Genomic DNA, 19,462 nt, shown 5'->3' with positions numbered 1-19,462 from the left:
GAAGCCCACCCACACTGGAATAAGTACCAGAAAGGCCCAGGTAGCTTGGGGAAAGCAGTGGAAAGGACTGAAATCCAACTGAGAGAGGAGCAAGCACCACTGTTTCCTCTTGGACCTCTCCCCCACATACAACGTGACAACCCAGCAACTGGGTTGCCCCGCCCTGGAAAACATCTAAGACTCCACCCCTACTACGTAACAAGTGCGACCAGCCCCCTCCCCAAATGGCTCAAACCGAAGTATAAATCAAAGCCCCAGAGACAATATTTTTAAGCAACCAAGAGATAGCCAACCTATCAGATCCATAGTTCAAAGCACTGGTGATCAGGATGTTCACAGAATTGGTTGAATTTGGTTGCAAATTAGATGAAAAAATTAAGGCTACAATAAGAGAAATGAATGAAAATGCATAGGGAATCAATAGTGAGGGGAAGGAAACCGGGACTCAAAACAATAGAGTACGCCAGAAGGAAGAAAAAAATGTACAGTCAGAAAATAATGAAGAAATAAGAATTCAAAAAAATGAGAAGCTTAGGAACCTCCAGGACATCTTTAAACATTCCAACATCCGAATTATAGGGGTACCAGAAGGGGAAGATGAAGAGCAACAAGTGGAAAAGTTATTTGAACAAATAATACATGAGAATTTCCCTGAGCTGGCAAAGGAAATAGACTTCCAGGAAGTCCAGGAAGCCCAAATAGTCCCCAAGAAGGAACACACCAAGGCACATCATAATTACATTAGCCAAGGTAAAAATGAAGGAGAGAATCCTAGAAGCAGCAAGAGATAAGGGGACACTAACCTACAAAGGAGTTCCCATCAGACTGTCAGATGATTTCCCAAAAGACACCTTGCAGGCAAGAAGGGGCTGGAAAGAATTATTCTAAGTCATGAAGGGCAAGGACCTACATCTCAGATTGCTCTATCCAGCAAAGCTATCATTTAGAATGGAAGGGAAGATAAAGTGCTTCTCAGATAAGGTCAAGTTGAAGGAGTTCATCATCAATAAGCCTTTATTTTATGAAATGTTAAAAGGGACTTAGCTGAGAAAAAGAAGATAAAAAAGATGTATAGTAAAATGACAGCAAACTCACAATTATGAACAACCACACCTAAAACAAAAATAAAAACAAACTAAGCAATCAACTAGAACAGGAACAGAACCACAGAAATGGAGATCACATGGAGGGTTAGCAACAGGAGAGTGGGAGGAGGAGAGAGGGGGAAAAGATACAGAGAATAAGTAGCATAGATGATAGGTAGAAAATAGACAGGGGGAGGGTAAGAATAGTATGGGAAAAGTAGAAGCCAAAGAACTTATGTATGACCCATGGACATGAACTAAATGGGGGGAATATGGGTGTGAGGGCTTGTGCAGGGTGGCGGGGAGTCAAAGGGGGGAAAATGGGACAACTGTAATAGCATAATCAATAAAATGTATTAAAAAAAGAAAGTAAAAGACTTTTAAAAACTGAGTACCACAAAACAAAGCATGCTTTATAACTGCTTTCCTCTAGACAAAAAGAGCAGCACAATAGCCACACATGTACATGGCAATATATTTCTAAATCTAATATATCCTGCCAGCACAAATTAATATTTAGATAAGACAGAACTCTCCTAAATCAACCATCAAAGGATATAAACTGACCTGCAAAGAAACAGCCTTCAAGATGGCAGTATTTGTTTTATTATTACATTGAAATCCCACAAAGAGCATAGAGAGATGTATAATTCAAATTGTCTAGCCCACATTTCATCTATCAATACTCGAGGTCATTCAATAAAACCTGGCAGAAACAGTTCTGGGCCATGTTTTATATACTGTATTTTATCATGTATAATGAGTACATTTTGTCCCAATTTTTTTGAGTGAAAAATAAGGATGTGCATTATACATGGGTAGTACTAATTTGTATCTATGTAAACATTTATGTGTATGTGTTATATAAAATTTCTTATACCATAATGTTCAAAAATAAATGCTAAAATGCCTTTATAATATAAAAAACAAGTGTCTAAATCAACAAATAATTGAATTTAAAAATTAAAACAAAACATTTTTTTCTTGAAAGTTGGGGCCAAAAATGTGGGTACACATTATGCATGGCAAAATACAGTAATTTTTAATCAACAATGAAGTCACTGAAGCACCATATGAAACCCAAAATATCATGAAATACTAAACATTTCCAAACCGCAACAGTATAGAAAAATTACTGGGCAAGAGTACATATTCAAAAGCATGCATGTGAAACTGAAAGAACTTACAGGATAATTACTAAGTTTAAAAAACTAAGTAACTACAGAAAACCCACATAAATAAAAATACCAATACACGGTTCAGTAAACTAAAGGGAGATGAGGAACTGGGGATGACATGATCTCATAGTTGTTTTTGTTTTTAAGATTTTATTCATTTATTTTTAGAAGGGACGGGAGGGAGAAAGAGAAGGACAGAAACATCAACGTGCGAGAAACACTGAAACACTGATCAGTTGCACCTTGCATGCTCCACCCCTGCCCCCACCCCCGCCAGGGACCTGGCCTGCAACCCAAGCATGTGCCCTTACTGGAAATTGAACTGGTGACCAGTTTATGGAATGATGCTCAATCCACTAAGCCACACTAATCATGGCTGACCTCAGTTTCAGCTCTAGCATCTAAACCAGATGCAAAATAGATGTACTTATTAACATGTAAACCAGCAGGAATCACATGATAATCAACCAGCCCCCAAGCTTAAAAATGTCGTGGTAGAATATCGGGTACCCATCCCTACAACCAAGAGAAGCAGCTACGAAGTACAGGGTAGACAAAAATAGGTTTACAGTTATAAGTACATGAAACAGTTTATTTTCATATTATGTATTAATTATTGCATTACTTTCCATATTGACAAATGTAAATCTACTTATGCCTCACCCTCTATATCAGGGGTGTCAAACTCATTTTCACCAGGGGCCACATTGGCCTCGCAGTTGCCTTCCAAGGGATGAATGTAATTTTAGGACTGTATAAATGTAACTACTCCTTAACTAGGGGCAAGGAGCTCAGCACTGTTGCAGGGTAGAAACAAGGTGCTGGACCAGATTTGGCCCATGGGCCTTGTGTTTGCCATATGTGCTCTATATGCAACTCATACAAATACTGTAGTACTGAAACTGCTGTTGTGTGAAACAGTTATTATGCAGTAAACGCTTTTGCAGTTCAGACTATATACAAACCTCAAGGTAAAAAGCATTCTACAGAAAATTAATTTCCAAGTCAAGAGGATTTACCTAAGACATCTTTTTTAAATGCTACAGTGATTTTCTTTTTATAGAGGACTTCTGGTCCAATTTAACACAAGGTTCGATTCATTACAATTTCTGTTGACATCTTTATTACCAAAGTCACCTTTTGTTTTAAAAGCTTTTGACTTATTCAATATTTCAAAATAACTTTATAGCATTTTGCTCTATACAGACTGAGGAACTTGATTTCTAGCTGGAGGTAGGATATCTGTACTCATATAATTAACACATAAAACTAGAGTTTCAAGACTTTATTTCCCTTTAAATTGTTTTACTTATAGCTGTATACTCTGATCTGATTATCTCATGACTCTTTTCAATTGTAGAACCCTTCAACTGTATTTCCAATCCTACAGACAAGCAATGAGATAACTTTTTGTAATCGACAAAAAGTATGCCTCAACATATAAATTAATCTGGATCAATGTTTGGATTCCAGATCTAATCTTGCAGGTTCTGATTCAGTGGATTGAGGGTGACATCCTGTGAACCACACAAAAGCTTCTACGAATTATTCTAATGTACAGTCAGGGTTAAATGCCATTGTCTTAAAAGTTTTTAAATCGTGTGCTTGACCCCCTCAAAACCTTACTTCAGAATATGTAGACGTGGTGTGTATAGGTGATACTTCTGTCTATATTCAGTTATGGCAGACACAGTCTCTTATGAATAAAAAGTTGGCAACCAGCTTTTTACTCTACAAGCCAGGCACTCTGCTATGGCTATATATCTACAACTAAACAAACACAAGGTCCACTGAAACTGGTGTTGTAACAGAAGTTTAAAAGACAATTTCATAATGGAATCCCAAAGATATACATGAGAGAAGAAAAGAGGTACTTCAGGCTGAGCAGACAACTTGTTATTTTTACAAAGCCCCAGTAAAACCGGGTTTATGGACCATTTAAATGAGATAAGGGAAGGTGTGTCAGGTATTCTTTTCAAGTCAAAGGCAAATTGTTTCTTTTTCATTGTTACAGATTGGCACAGTTCTAAAAGTATGATTAAAACCAACAAAGTTCATGCTTAAAACTAACAGTCTATGATAAATGGGTGAGACTAGGAAAATGTCTTAGGATATAATGGTACTTAATTTTAGAGATTGGGTATCTGAAAATAAGACACAGAACTGAAACTGGTAAATGATGGTAGGGCTTGTGAGAAACATTATGTAGCCAAGCTCATCTGACTGGGGTTCTCTCAAAGCCCTCAAACTTGGGTCTTCCAATTATCTTTGTAAAGCAAGGTTGTTACAATAGTTTTGGGAGTGACTCAACTGCACACCAATGACTAATAGTTAATGCATCCTGGCAATCTTGTCAAAAAAGAGGCTCCCTCTATGAAGTTTATCAATCTGGTCTCTCTAAAAATTTCTGTAACACAAAAGTAAGACAAAAGATACCATTAATGGAGATGTTAAAATGTTTTATTTCTAGCCCTTCTTTTCGGCTCCAGACTTCTGTCTACACCAACTCAATATACTCCCAAATGACCCATCTCCATTCAAAGCCTCTTCACCTCCCAATCCCAAAACTTGTTGCTAATTTCTTTTTCTCCTACGTTAGTTAATAGGAAAGTGATTCAAGCCAATAAATGTCAAATATCTTCCTACAATAAATCAGTTAATAAAGTAATAAAATTACTTCCTTAAGATTCCTAGGATATATTACTGTTCATTTATCCGTCAAGAACCCATTTATTTATTCTACTGATCTTGTTCATCTTTTTTTCCTGTACCTATGTCCTACCTGCTCTCCCAACTCCTGCCTTCTACCATATTTTACAAAAGCATAGCTATGATACTGACTAGAAATTCTTAAACACTGGCTTTAATATGCATCTAACCTGTGTATACAGTTTGACATAATGTCAAAGTTTTTTGTATCTAGTGATCAATTTGTAGTCATATTAAATCAAGACGGCTAGGTATACAAGTAACAAATACAAAGTGAACATTACATATATTTTATAAAGGGAATAATTCAATAATTTTCACTGTAAAATGTTGTTTTGGAACATAATCTCTTTATAAGGTATGACGACAGATACACTGAATGTTTCATAAAGCTTCATTTGAAGACCAAATATTTACAACCACAAATTTAAGTAGTTTTGTATGAACATTAAAAAAACTTATGTATATTTGTATGTATGTATATATGTATTTATTTATGGGAAGGGAGGGAGAAAAGGGGGAAGAGAAGCATCAATACAAAAAACACTGATCAGCTGCCTCCCATACACACCCTGCCTACTGAACCACTAACCTAGGCATGTGGTCTGAAACAAAATACTTTTGAATTAGAAAGGACTTCTTGTATTTAAAATGTATTTGCAGAGAGAAAACTCACATGGGAAACCTGCCCCTCCCCCCACCCCAGCTTCTCGGTATCAGAGTGGATGACACTGCATACCTATGAGCAGTCATGTCCTTTTCAAACATGCATTTTGGAGGAAATGAAGTACTTCTGCTATTTATACTACTTGACACTGGAAAGCATGTAACAGAACTCAGGGCAGAAATAAATATCAAATGGAAAAACCAAAACTGGACCGAGTGAAGTGGAGAAAGCACTGCTGAGTGGCTACATAAACCAATTAGGAGATCACCTCATACCAAAGAATAATATCTGGAGAGACTAAAAGGTAAAGTGCAAGTAGATGAGTACTACTTGTAAAAAGTACTACTTGGAAAAAGAAAGACCAGAGGGAATTCTATCCACGACTGAGGAAAAAAAGGGACAGAAGACAAAACAAACAGCAATAACCATCCTTTGCCAAAAGTCGCAGTAATGTTACACTCAGGTGAAACCCAGTTTCACTGCTGATATGGGAACTGGGGAGATGTTTAAAGGTATAAATTTGCAACTAGTAGATAACTCCTGGAGATCTAGTGCACAGCACAGAGATTACAGTCAACAATACTGTATCATGCTCTTCAAAGTTGCTAAGAGACTAGATGATCCTTATTGTTCACAGCAAAAAGAAAAAAAATTGTGACATGACAGGTGTTTAATACTAAGGTGGTAATTATATTGCAATACATAAAATGTACCAAGCCAACATGCTGTACACCTACCTTAAACTTATATAATGTTACATGTCAATTTTATCTCAATAAAAAATAAAAAAAGACTAGAACTTTCAAAATGCCAGCTGGAAGAGTTAAGCTATTGAACACCATGAAGGGAGCAGGACAGGAGCAGGTATGGAGAAATAGCAACTTTCATTATCTTCAGACAACTTAACTAATAAAAAATGTGCTGGTAAAGCTTCAACAAAGAAATATTACAGGTATTTTAGAAATTTAAGGAATAGTTAAAATTAAATTAATAACTAGTATCAAATTCTCAGTATATAATATATACAGTTTACAGTCTTAATTAAATGAAAAATAATTTCTGCTTTCTACAGTAAATAAAATAAAAGACAGGAGGCATTTTACAGTTTACAAAAGTGGTTTCTATAAGGAAATAGATATCATCATGCCTTTACTTATCCCTTCTGCCTTAATATATTGGCATAAAAAAATTCACAATACAATTCATAAATCTGTAATGAGTACAAGATCAAACAGGACACCTGGAAATAAGTCATTCCTGTAGAAAAGTAAGGTAAAAATCAAGTGGAAATACTTCTTCATTCAGAAATTTGATGTCAGGTATAACAGTAGAGGCGAGACAAGCTGAATGAACTGGTGAACAGTGGCATCAGGAGAAAACAACTGTGCTGCCAGTGTGCACAGAAAAAAATCTGTTAAGAGATGAGAAATAAAACTAGCTCCCCTCCACCTTGCTTGCTCTCGTTCTCTCTCTTCCTCTCCCAGTATTTCCAGCCAATCCTATGAGCCATTTTACAGTCTCTTCCATTTAGCTATTCATTCAAGAACACTAAGCACCTGGTAAAATGCCTGGCTAACATACAAGTCTCATTTGACTTCAACTAATTTCCTTTGAATTATCTCTGTCATTCTCATCTTCCTAACTTTCAAAGGAGCCCCTTCAATCAGCTATTAGCATATCATCTTCAAATACCGAACTATAAAGGAACTTACATTGGTATCCCAGTCAACTTTCCATATGTTCCCTTAAAAAAGCCACCTTCTTTACCTTTAAAAATCCAAAAACATCTAATGTTCACATATTTTATGGAAACTTAAACATGCAAATATTAAGGGCAATTTCTATATGATCTTTATTAAAGAGATACATTGGCATTAACTGACTGAATAATAAGGATGTGATTACATGTTATTTTGTTCTTATTAGCTTCACATGAAGCAAATTATAAGTCTGCCAGGACATGAAAATTAGAGGCATTATATAAAACTATTTGTCAAAATTAGTGTATTTTTATTGAAATAGTAACAGCATACTGCCTCAAACACATAACGAGTATAGCAATTAGCATTAATATCATTAAGAGGTAATGAAATAATTCTGAATTAGTCATATGGTGTTAAATAGGCAACCAACCCCACTCAGGGAAGTATTACTTGAAGCAGAGAAGAAAACCAACAAAATATGTAGAAATGTCACCCTGAAATGGACTCTGATTCAGATGTTTACCTAGTTAATAAATTAAGAATTGGTACTCCAATAGTCACTAAACACGTGAAAGCGTTACTGGTCAAATTAATGGAAAAATAACACCATATAATTAAGTAAACTGGATATTAACTTCACATTTCTGAGATGGGATAAGTGACAAAAATACAAGTATTAAAATCTAAGATTAAAAAAATGGGATTTCACAAACACTATATCTATAAAAGATCCAAATGAGAGGAATTTGTGGGGTGAGTACAGTTATTTCAGTTCTATAGATAAAAAGAGATCAAAAGAATTAAGCATCTTGCCCACAGTCACACAATTAGTTTACATGGCAGGGTCAAATTTGAAAACCAAATCTGCTTGCTCTGAAAGTACCAAAACAGAAGGAATCTGTTTTAGAGATACATTTCTGGAGAAAAGTAATTACCAGAGATCAAAATAAAACCAGAGGCCCTGGAATGCATTTCATGTGTGAGTGAAAAGAAAAAATCTATTATGAAAATAAACTCTACTTTATTCAAATATTTTACCATCCAAAACATACTGTATATACAATATCCCTCCTTCAGGCATAGGGAAACGAAATGAATTAGAGAAGACCTAACCTGTAACACACAGATTGTTCACACCGTCCCTACACCAAAATACTCTTTTTACCTACCATTTCACTCCATAGGATTAAAGCATAGGAACAGTGTATTTAGGGAATTGAGTGCCCTGCTCAAATACTGGGGAAAGTGGTCTAAGAGTAACCACGACTTTAATAGGAATCAGTTGAGAATGGCCATGTGGTTTATTTCTGGCAAATGAGATGCAAAGTGAAGTATTCTTGAAGAGATCAAAGGAAGTAAGGATCTTTCTCCTCTATGAAAATTATTACCAGATATTTACTGAGCACTTATTATACACCAGAACTATACTAAGCACGTATGCCACTACTCTACAGTATCTTTTTAACATGAAATATGGAAGAGGAATAATCTCACTTTCATTGAACCTGGCATACAGCCCTAAGAGTAAGCCAACATACAACACAGAAGAAAACGAATCCTTGATAAAATGTTGTATCAGTTCAATCAACCAATCCTGGAAGTTGCACTTCACATAGGATCTACCTTTTTTTGTTGATATTTTAATTAGCTTAAGTTGTAGTTTCTGAGGTGGCAGTCCAAAGCTTCTAATTAATGACAATGCTTTGTGCTAGAAAGATTTTTACATAGTGGGAAAGTCATCAAAGGATCCACATGTATTCACATGAAGCCACCTAAGGGGAGAGGGGCATATTATTCCTTCTGATTCCCACCTTCATTTACACTAAATACTAAGCACTTATAATAATATATGGAAACACCACCTTCTCCTCAAATAAAATGTTGATACCTAAAATTCTTCTGAAAATAGACAAGGAATACTGCAGAGAGAAGCCTTAAAAAGCCAATGACAAGATAACATAAAAATCAAATTAAACCTCATTATGGGGAAGAGAAGTATCCAAAACTCCTAAAATTCTCTTGTGTTCATAAAAATGAAATAAACATAAAAATGGTATCAAGTATTTAAATAAATTTTTTAAAAAGCCCAAAACAAGATTCATGTAAGGCAATTTTGCTAAAATCACGATGACTCGAAAGTGCGGTTAGTCTTTAACTATGTCTGAACAAATAATAGTTGTATAAAGGGAGGTTTCTGTTGAATAGGAGTAAGTAGGAACATTGTCCAAAACTGTTTTCCCTGATTAAAGGGGATTTTAAATAATGCCACCTTCATGGGAACAGATGTTTGCACCCACAGAATTATTTAAAATACCACTGTGCTGATAATTCAGAAATATTTACATTCCACAAATTGGGACATATCTGATTACTTTTTTCAACTCATATATACATCCTAATCAACATTTACCAAACACTCATTCAATGCATAATAGGTGTGTTGTGTGGTACTGTAAAATGCTCAAGTAAGTTTGTTTTGTACTACAAAACATTACAAGAGTCTCTGTTTGCTAATATATACTGTGAATGTCCAAGAGGAGGATAAATTATGCAAGATGGCATATTTGAACTTATTTTACTTCCCATTTCTAATCCAGTCACATCTCATAGTACAGTCTCAGAAATGATGCTCTTATCTTGAGGAACACTGATAACTTCCAGGCATCCCTTATTCTTCACACTACTTACATTTACACTTGGGCCTATTCCTCAAATTGCACTTACCTTTGACAACTGTGTGATCTAAATAGTTCAAAACCTACTTGTTTTAGTGTTTTTGGTTGCCTCTCTATTTCTTTTTCTTACAATCAGCATTGTTCTTTATAAACTCATAAAAGATAGAAACTGTATCTGAATAATTGTCTATTTTAAAATTCTAGAGCAATTAGGCACTCTTAAATACAGTTTAGATAAAAAAAAAAACCCTTCAGTCATTCCTTATTAGAGAATTCAAATTATGACCTACTGTAAAATCATTATCATTCTTTATCTCCCTATCTTCAGAATCAAGATAGTCTGTATCAGAGCTTTTTTAGAACATGACAAACATTAGTCACAAATTCACCAAAACTTAAGCTTTTCCCTAGAACTCTGAATCCTTTCTAAAAGCAATGCTCTTGTCATGCAGAGAAGCATTATATTCATGAAAATCCCAGTGAGACCTAAGTAATGGCAGACAACACAAGAAGCTCAATAAAAAAAAAAAATTGAGAAATACCAAATTTCCATAGAAAGTAAAATACTTAACCAACAATGTATTATCTTTTCCCAAGTATGTTAATACTCATCCACCAGCAGCACAAATGACTTTCAGAGAACACTTTTAAAGCTAATCTATATATCACAGATGTGCCCTACTGATAAATGTGTAAAGATTTCTAGTGCAACCGATACAAATAAATGGTCAATGATTCTGACCTCTGTAGTGGCCAATCACTTATAGTGAAGTATTTCAAATGTCCAAACTGAGTTCTAACCTTCACCCTTTCCTGATGACAGACCTCAATTAAATCTTTAACAAGAAAAAGTTTAACTTTGTAATTAGTTACCTATGTCTTAGCATAATGACTACTTTGTATCATGAAAGTCAACCTAATGTATCTCCCAGTTCATAGCTGATAAACATTCTCCCGCATAAATTTTCAAATTTTCTCTGCCAATATAAACTGCAGCATTTCTCATGCTCTAATATTTAACAACTCCCACCCAAACCCCCCTCAAAAAAACCCCACAAAAATGAAACACTGGGTCTTGGGAAAAACCCAACAACCTACCTTTAAACTAGACTCATAGTCTGTGTTCACTTTGAACATAAGCCCAAGTCGTAAATGAATTTCCTTGGCTCGACAAAAGCTGGGATCAACATAAAGCACCTCCTGAAATGCTTTAATTGCCCTGAAAGAATATAGACATAAGATATCTTAACTTTTTAACACTTACATGAATTTCTGCTCAGTAGCACAGTAAATCTTATGCTTTACACCATAGTTTATAAAGGAAATAGTTATTTAAAAATGATGTGAATGAACAGTTTAAAAAAGACTGGCAAGGAGCACCTGGGTTTTTCATATAATTGAATATATAGAATCTAATTTAATATAAAAGATATGCTACATCAAATCTCTACGTAGCATTTAAGCAAACAGCATTAAACATTTAAGTACAAGTGAATAGTACCTATTCAATTCCATTCCCAGTTATGCTCTAATATTGCTCCTCCTCAGCTATGAACTAGCTTATCTCAGGAATTTCTTTGTGTAAACACTGGCCCTCTTTCTCTTCACTCTTTCTCCTCAGGATGGTCTCTTGACCTGGAATAGTTTCATTCTTCTGCTTCAGCCTAAATCTACTATTACCTTCAAGGCTCACCACCCAAACTCATCACTATTTTGCTTAGTGTTAACTAGTAGTTAGGTCTACTCAATAACCAAATAATTTTATTCTCTACCTACTCGTGTGCTGTCTCCAGTTTTTCCAAGTAGTCTAATTCCTTGAGTTCTACATTTCTATTTTTAATTTTCTGAATAACATTTTAATGCTTAAGTTTAATAGATGTTTGCAGATGCCATCACTTTTATAGTTGGCTGACTGAACTGTGTGTGTGTGTGTGTGTGTCTGTGGTGGGGAACACTACAAATCTTTTTACTAAACAGTTCTCCTCATCTACCAAAACACATGTAGGTTCATTTTCTTCTCTAAACTTTTTACCCATTTTTAACTCCTGCATGCTTCATTTTTTTTCCCCACCCAGAGAGAAGGGGGAAAACTGTGTGCGTGTGTGCATGCGCACGCACGTGTGCACTAGGGGTCGGGTACATGGAGAAAACTACATTTTAAATTTGGTCATCATTTTACCACATTTCATGTCTCACTGAACTGCATGCAGCCAGAACATGATCTCTACAGCACAGACTAAACTAAAACACCAAAGCATACAAATTCTGCTGACCTGAGCATTTTGACAGAATTTTAGTATTATAGGAAATGGCTATGCAAAACTATAAAATTACTTTTGTGATACAAAGTATGTAAAGGTTTATAGTTTTGAAATATTAAAACATATTTTCTACAGAAAAAGTACATATTACTATGCATGAGTATCACTGGCATTTTTTAAAATCTAAAAAAATGTAGTTTTTTTATATCAACAAAATTATTCCTATAGATTTTCAGCTTAAATTTCTTTGCATTTAATGCCTGCCATTGCTAACAATTTAAAAACAGAAATGATAGAAAGCTAAAACCTCAATAGCACTACCTATGAAAAACACTCATGTGCTAAATATATTTTAAAACAATGGTCATTTTTAGCAAGATTTCAAGAAGTCATTTTTAAAAGCCTCCTTTAACTAAATATCCCTAGCACAATTTCAGTAGATCTGGAAAGAGACAAAGTAAAACTCCTTTTTTAAATAAAACAATTTTAAAGGTTTTACTTATTTATTTTTAAGAGAGAGGGGAGGGGAAGAAGAAAGAGAGGGAGAGAAACATCAATGTGCGGTTGCCTCTTGAGCGTCTCCTACTGGGGACCTGGCCCGCAACCCAGGCATGTGCCCTGACAGGCCCACATTTAATCCACTGAACTATACCAGCCAGGGCCAAAATAAAGTTCTCCCAGGCTATGAAAGGTGAGTCCAGAGATTTCCCTCAAGGATATCTGAAGGAATAAATGAATTCTACAAAATTTCATACTAATAAAAGGGAGAATATTCCAGCCCTGAGTCAGGAATAACATACATACAAAACACAAGAGATATGTATTTCCACACATATATATTAGGAAATTTAGAGATTCCTTTTAAGTATCACAAATAGATTTGATGAAGTAATGAAAAAGACAGGCAAGATTTTTTGAAGGTGGAAATGGAAGAAGACAGGCCAAACAGTAGATGGCACGAACAAAGTTACATAGGTACAGAATGCTCAAAATGTTTTCAGGGAAATGTTAATACAGTGTAACTGACATAAAGGACATATTTAGGGGAACAGTAAAGCTAGAAGTATCATTTGAAGTTGGACCAGAGAGGACCTTAAATGTGGGGCTAAATTAGAAATATACAAATTTACATTAGCATATGCTAATGTATTCCTACCTCCTGGCTCTTTTGTCCTCTTTAGCCAGTCTTCATTTCATCACTCCAGACAGTAAGATACTTTTTCCCATTCTCCTATTGTGAAATTTATGTTTTTATCCATAATTTCCCTGACTTTTACTCTAAGCCCTTACATTCTCCCTGGCAATCTATTTCACTGATAAGCATAACCTTGCCAAAACTGCCTTAGTTATCTACTAGTTTTTCCAAAACAAAAGTGTACATAATAAAGTCAACACATGTTAACATAAACTGTTTTATTTTAATGGAACTATGTTGAAATTAAACTTTGGATCTAAGAGCATTAATCTGTATTATGATAGCTCAAAAATATATATTAAATATGAAGTTTTTGCCAGACTCCATGCTAGGCTCTAGTCGTGACTAGATTCCATGCTAGAGCCTCAGGACCAATGGTATCACGACTCCACTTGGTCCACGTTTACACCCAAACAAGCAACTACACAGGAGAGCACAAATTCCTATACCCCTAAGAACACTTTGATTGGTACAGTGCTAGGGAAATGAATCCTAAAGAAACCTCACTTGTAACATGTTAACATTTCTTTTTTTAAAACTCACTTTCCACCTCATTCTCCTAATCATTTTCAATGTCAACACAATGATTACTACTGATCTTACCAGGCCTATCAATTAGATTTGGGAGCTTTAATTTCTAAATGCCTATGCCTCTTTATGTATCTCTTAGATACGCCATTATAAAACTGTTCTGATACTGATCAATGAGAATGCAAAAAGTTACAAGCTAGAGATAGGACTAATAAGAATTTTCAGGGGGGGATATGTTTAACACTGTGGCTACAAATTGGAATAATTTATTGTTGCGTGTTATTTCAATTCCTCTCACTGAAGGACATAGGTTTCTTACTTTATATAAAGGCAAGGAGCAGCTCAGTTCAAGGTACACCTAGCAATTAACCCCTTCAAAAACAAAAACAAGTAAATGCATGGGCGTGAATTGGGTGTGCATTTACGCGTTTGTAAAGGAACGGCTTTATAGAGACTGGTTCTAGCTCTCTAATACATGTATTTTACTCTGTGCTTTTATGTCTTCCTTCCTCCTTCTGCAAGTCCTTTAAAAAGTGTTGTGCCAGAAAACTGAATAATCATGCTAAATGAGAATATACTAGTTGCTCAATTACTTTCTAAGATGGGCTCCTCTAAGAAGAGGCAGCAACTGAAACTAGAAAAACTGACCTACAACCTAACCAATAAAATCAACTACAAAAGAAAAACTGGGCAGCATAATATGGCAAGAAATAAGACAAATAGGTTACCAGATAAAAACTATATTTAATAAAGTTGCTCTCAATAATATATTAAGTCACAGTCACCAACCCCAACACACGCTGGTTGCACATACTACTATCAAATACTTAATCTAATCAAATGCCAGCAGACACCATTATTGAATATCAAATTTTACTTAAATTATAAATGTACCAGAAATACAACATACTGACACATCCAAGGCAGTTTCTTAGAGCTGACAACACCCAAAAAAGGCATATCACACTCTTTTCTAGAAACATTTTTCCAACAACTCCCAAAGAATTTGGTGTAAAATCACAAAAAGAAAAATGGATGATCCCAGCAATTAATAGCTGCTACCTATAAATAAAACAAATTCACATTTAACCTAAGGAAGTTCCTATCACTTAAGGCTGTACTCTAAACTCTCACCAAGTACCCACTCCATGCTTTCTAATTTTGTGGCTTTTTGAGAAAAACTAAGATAAGTTAAAGCAAAAGTTGGAGCACAGAGTTTGTGAAAGAACATTTGACCAGCAAGACAGAAAACACAAAGCCAAAATGGATTCAGGCAGGGTGTGAGAGATTTTAGGAAGCAGCTAGAGCTGAAACTCGACATGAGAAATGATGGTGATCAGGACAGGATTGACAGACTAGAGGGCACTTATTAATTCTGACATTGCATTATCTTCACATCATTCAGTTTCATTTCTTTGGTCAACTGAAGAATATAGAAATTGTATGTAGGTAAGGAATCAAAATATAATTTCCTATAGCTACAAGCCCCCTAAAAGTTCTGTAAAAGCTCTGTAATATGCAGGATGTCCAAAAAGTATATGAGAGGGTTGTAACTTTTGGTCAAAACCTTCCTCTGGACCCTCACAGTATTCACTCATCTTAAAATTATGAAGAACAAAGGGACTGACAAATGGGTAAATTTCAAATGAAAACTGTCTACATAGGGGGCTTTATATAGTTTACAAAATGTACTTTATCTTATTTGTTAAAACTCCATAAAGTAGAAAAGGAAAAGTGATTACCATGTAGTTTTTTTAAAAATCACACACATACACACAATCTGGAAACAGATTTAGGGAGTTTATTTAACTCAAGATCAAACTAAGTGGCAGTGCTGAGAGCAGAATACCAATCTTCCAACTCAAATTCTATTTTCTTTACATTGGAGAATGGAAACATTCTGGGAAAGAGAAAAACAATGGGACAAAGGCCATAATAACAGGGCTGTACACTTTACAGTTTATGAAATCTTATGTATTTCTATTACATATAGTTTCTGACCTTGAAGGTGGTACCATTATCTCTGTATTATAAAAGAGAGAATTGAGGGTGTGTAATCTGCTGCCTGGTTACTGGGAAAGTGATAAATACTACCATGTGTGTCTGCTTGTACAGGTGTGTGTTTTGGGGATAGAAAGGGGAGGGAGCAGTCAGTGTTGTCTACAAGTCTGAAAAGGTAAAAATACTGGTCATCATAGATCATCTATCCACGCACCTTGAAATCTGAGAGTATAGTCATTCCCCAATTCAATTGACCTGGGGACCACTGGTCCATAAAGAGTAACTGAGAAATTCTAAAAGTTCTCTACAGTTTAAGCCTTCTTAAATCAGAATCTTATGCCAGGTTCTTTTAAGGAACACATAACTGTTATATGTCAATCATTATCTCTGAAAAAAAAATCCAATAATTTCAAGAGATTATTGAAATATATAGGCACAGAGACACTAAAATATTTTGTATTTATTACATACACACAAATGCAGGGTAGAGCAAAAGTAGGTTTATACTTGTGAGTACATGAAACAGAATTTATTCTTACGTTATTATTTATTATTGTATTATTTTCCATATGAACAACTGGAAACCTACTTTTGCCCCACCCTGTATATCAAACAAGAACACACGCATGCACACACACACACTTCATTTCCTGGAAACAACTGAAGTTATTATTTTTATGTTAACTTACCACTGAAATGCATTGTAATGGAAGTAGACCAAACCAAGACCATATAAAAAGGCAGCATTCTGTAAAGAAAGGAGAAAAGACACTTTTAGGAAAAGCACATATGTTTAATGCATATGACATTATTAATATAATAACCAATGTATTTTTATTATTGTGAAACTCTGTCCTGCATTACAATATATTTGAGAAATATTTTTAAAACACCAAAATAACATGCCCTGACTGGTGTGGCGCAGTTGGTTGGGCATCATCCCACAAAGCAAAAGGACAGTTGATTCCTGGTCAGAGCACATGCCTAGGTTGCAGGTTCGATTCCAGGTCTGGTGCATACTAGAGGCAACCAATCAATGCTTCTTTCTCAAATTGGTGTTTCTCTCCCCTTCTCTCTCCCGTCCCCTTCTCTAAAAATAAATAAAATCTTAAATAAAAAAAAAAAAAAAACACCAAAATAACAGCGATGAGATTAGCAGATGGCACAGAATCCAATCAACTTGGAGATACTCTCTAGTTTCTTTTTAATCAAACCTGCCCTGAAACAGAAAATTTGTCAGCAAATTTACAATAAAACCTATTATTCAGGAATAAGAAAATGCTTAGACTATCTTTCACTTCCATCTGTATTTTTATTCTGGTTCTTTTTGTTTCTTGAATTTAATTTTATGTTCTGTAATGCCAGGAAGATAATAGTTAAAATTCAAAGTGTATGTACAATAATCCTGGCTGGTGCAGCTCTGTGGATTGAGCGCTGGCCTGTGAACCAAAGGGTTGCCACTTAGATTCCCAGACAGGGGCACATGCCTGGGTTGTGGGCCAGGTCCCCAGTAGGGGGTGTGCAAGAGGCAACCACACAGTGAGTTTCTCTCCTTCTCTTTCTCCTTCCCTTCCCCCTCTATAAAAATAAATATATAAAATCTTTTTAAAAATTAAAAAGAAAGAGCAAAGAACAAATTAAAAAAAAAACAAAGTATGTATACAATATAAACTTAGAACAAATTTTAATATAAAAAACCACGTTTTAACAACACCTAGCCATTTACATTTTGGGTTTTAAACATTAGTGTTGCTTCCCCCCCCCCCCCCCAGTACATAACAGTGAGACACTTATCCAGACTCATTTTGACCTCTGGCCTCCAAACAAGAACTAGCTATCCATTCTCTTTTTTCAAAAAAGGCAAATATTGGAGTACCTACCTTGTATTTTATCAATTAAAAAAAGCCTATCTGTTTTAGTAAATCTTCCCTGTTAAAAAAATAAAATAAAATAAAAGTAATAGGGGACTCAAAAGTTGGAAAATTTTAGCTTAAGTAATAGCTAATAAGTTTGGTAACCAATGAACGAAAAAGCTCTTATTCCAGGAACTGAAGAGATGACCCACCCTGACTCCAGGAGACTATAAGCAGTTACACCTTTGTGCCTCAGGAGGACTGCAAGCGATTCAAGATGGAATCTGAGCCATTGTGCTCCAGAGTGAGATGCCCACTGTCCAGGACACATATGAAAGAATTCTGCAGCTTTTATCAGATGAACTTTTTCCCTGAATTCCAAACCCTTTACCTGTAAAAAGGGTCTGTTTAAAATAGAATTTAAGATGTTCTGTTAGTTGTAAAAAGGGTCTGTTTAAAATAGAATTTAAGATGTTCTGTTAGGGTAAAAAACCCGCTGTCCTCAGATCACAGGCCATCTTGAATCAAGTACCCATAAAGATTCAATCCCTGCCTCTGCTTATTGGGTCTAGTAGTAACAGGCCGCACGCAGGAAAGGCCGGATTTTTGGGTTTCAAAGCCTTTACAATCTTTGTGAACAAATTTCTCCAAAGTTATATTCTAAAATTCAAGAATTTTAAACTCGTACTAAAATGTTTTTTGCCATACTGTCTTGCATTGCATTTCCCCAGAAGTATACCCTGGTACAAAAGGTTTAGTACTTTATTTGGGAAGTTACCCTAGGGAAGCACCAGTAAAAAAAAGTGGAGAACTGAGGTAAGGGAACGGAAGGAAACCAAAAAAGGGTGCAGTGTGGCAAATTATAGAGCTGTGAGCAAGTAAGATTTGATCCTACTGGGAATCTCTAGTAAACTGTGGAACACTCCTCAGAGTCATCTTGTCTTAGGTATGAGGAATCAAGAGTATTTACTTATCTCAAAACTGTGGGGAGTCACTGCTTGCAGAGAAAGGGTCAGTTACTGCTTACAGAAAAACAATCAATGATGTCTAAACCCCAAGGTGCAAACAGCTGGGTGAATTTTTGGTATGCAACATTTTTAAAATTAAAATTTGTTCTGGAATTATCTTGTGCATTTCCATTGAATTCTAAGTACCTTTCTGGAAACACTGAAAAATGTTCTTTAACTACTACTACAGCTTAAAATGTACTATATATGAAATTTAATTTCATTAAATCCTTATTACCCCCAATTTTCCAAATGAGAAAATTACATGCTACAAGAGTGTTCACAAATTCTGGGATTTACAAAGGTCTCAGGCAACATCTATTTTCAAAAGTTAATGTTTTAAAAATTTTTAAATTCAGCTGGAAATGATTTTATTCAGGATCATTCATTTATTCCCCCATCCCCCGAAATAATTTGAGTATTTATTTAGTATGTGTCAGTGGCAATAATCAAAGGATGAACAGGCCAAACTGATTAAAATATACTTCCCTTGCTCTCAAGAAGCATGCAAGCTACTGTGTGTAGGGGGCTGGGGTGGAGAGAACAGGGATATTCAGAATGCAGGAGTAGTTAACTCAAGTCAATGAAGCATCCCAC

General features: G+C 35.3%; 1 protein-coding gene across 8 annotated transcripts in view; it reads right to left on the bottom strand.

The window, feature by feature from the left end:
• KDM6A (lysine demethylase 6A) overlaps positions 1 to 19,462 on the bottom strand; it is a 175,506-nt gene that overhangs the window by 76,780 nt on the left and 79,264 nt on the right. For all 8 annotated transcript variants that reach the window (XR_004900873.1, XM_028522707.2, XM_028522705.2 and 5 more), the window contains exons 5-6: positions 16,695 to 16,753; positions 11,116 to 11,236 (exon numbers count right to left, since the gene is read on the bottom strand). Coding sequence is in view for 7 of the 8 variants with exons in the window: in XM_028522707.2 (XP_028378508.1) it covers positions 11,116 to 11,236; positions 16,695 to 16,753 (180 nt within the window). In the remaining variant the exon portion in view is untranslated. The remainder of the gene's footprint in view (positions 1 to 11,115; positions 11,237 to 16,694; positions 16,754 to 19,462) is intronic.

Source organism: Phyllostomus discolor, chromosome X, assembly GCF_004126475.2.
Source record: "Phyllostomus discolor isolate MPI-MPIP mPhyDis1 chromosome X, mPhyDis1.pri.v3, whole genome shotgun sequence".
In the NCBI taxonomy this organism is placed as follows: domain Eukaryota; kingdom Metazoa; phylum Chordata; class Mammalia; order Chiroptera; family Phyllostomidae; genus Phyllostomus; species Phyllostomus discolor.
The sequence above is the reverse complement of the archived record's forward strand: the minus strand, read 5'-3'. Positions and strand labels throughout refer to the sequence as shown.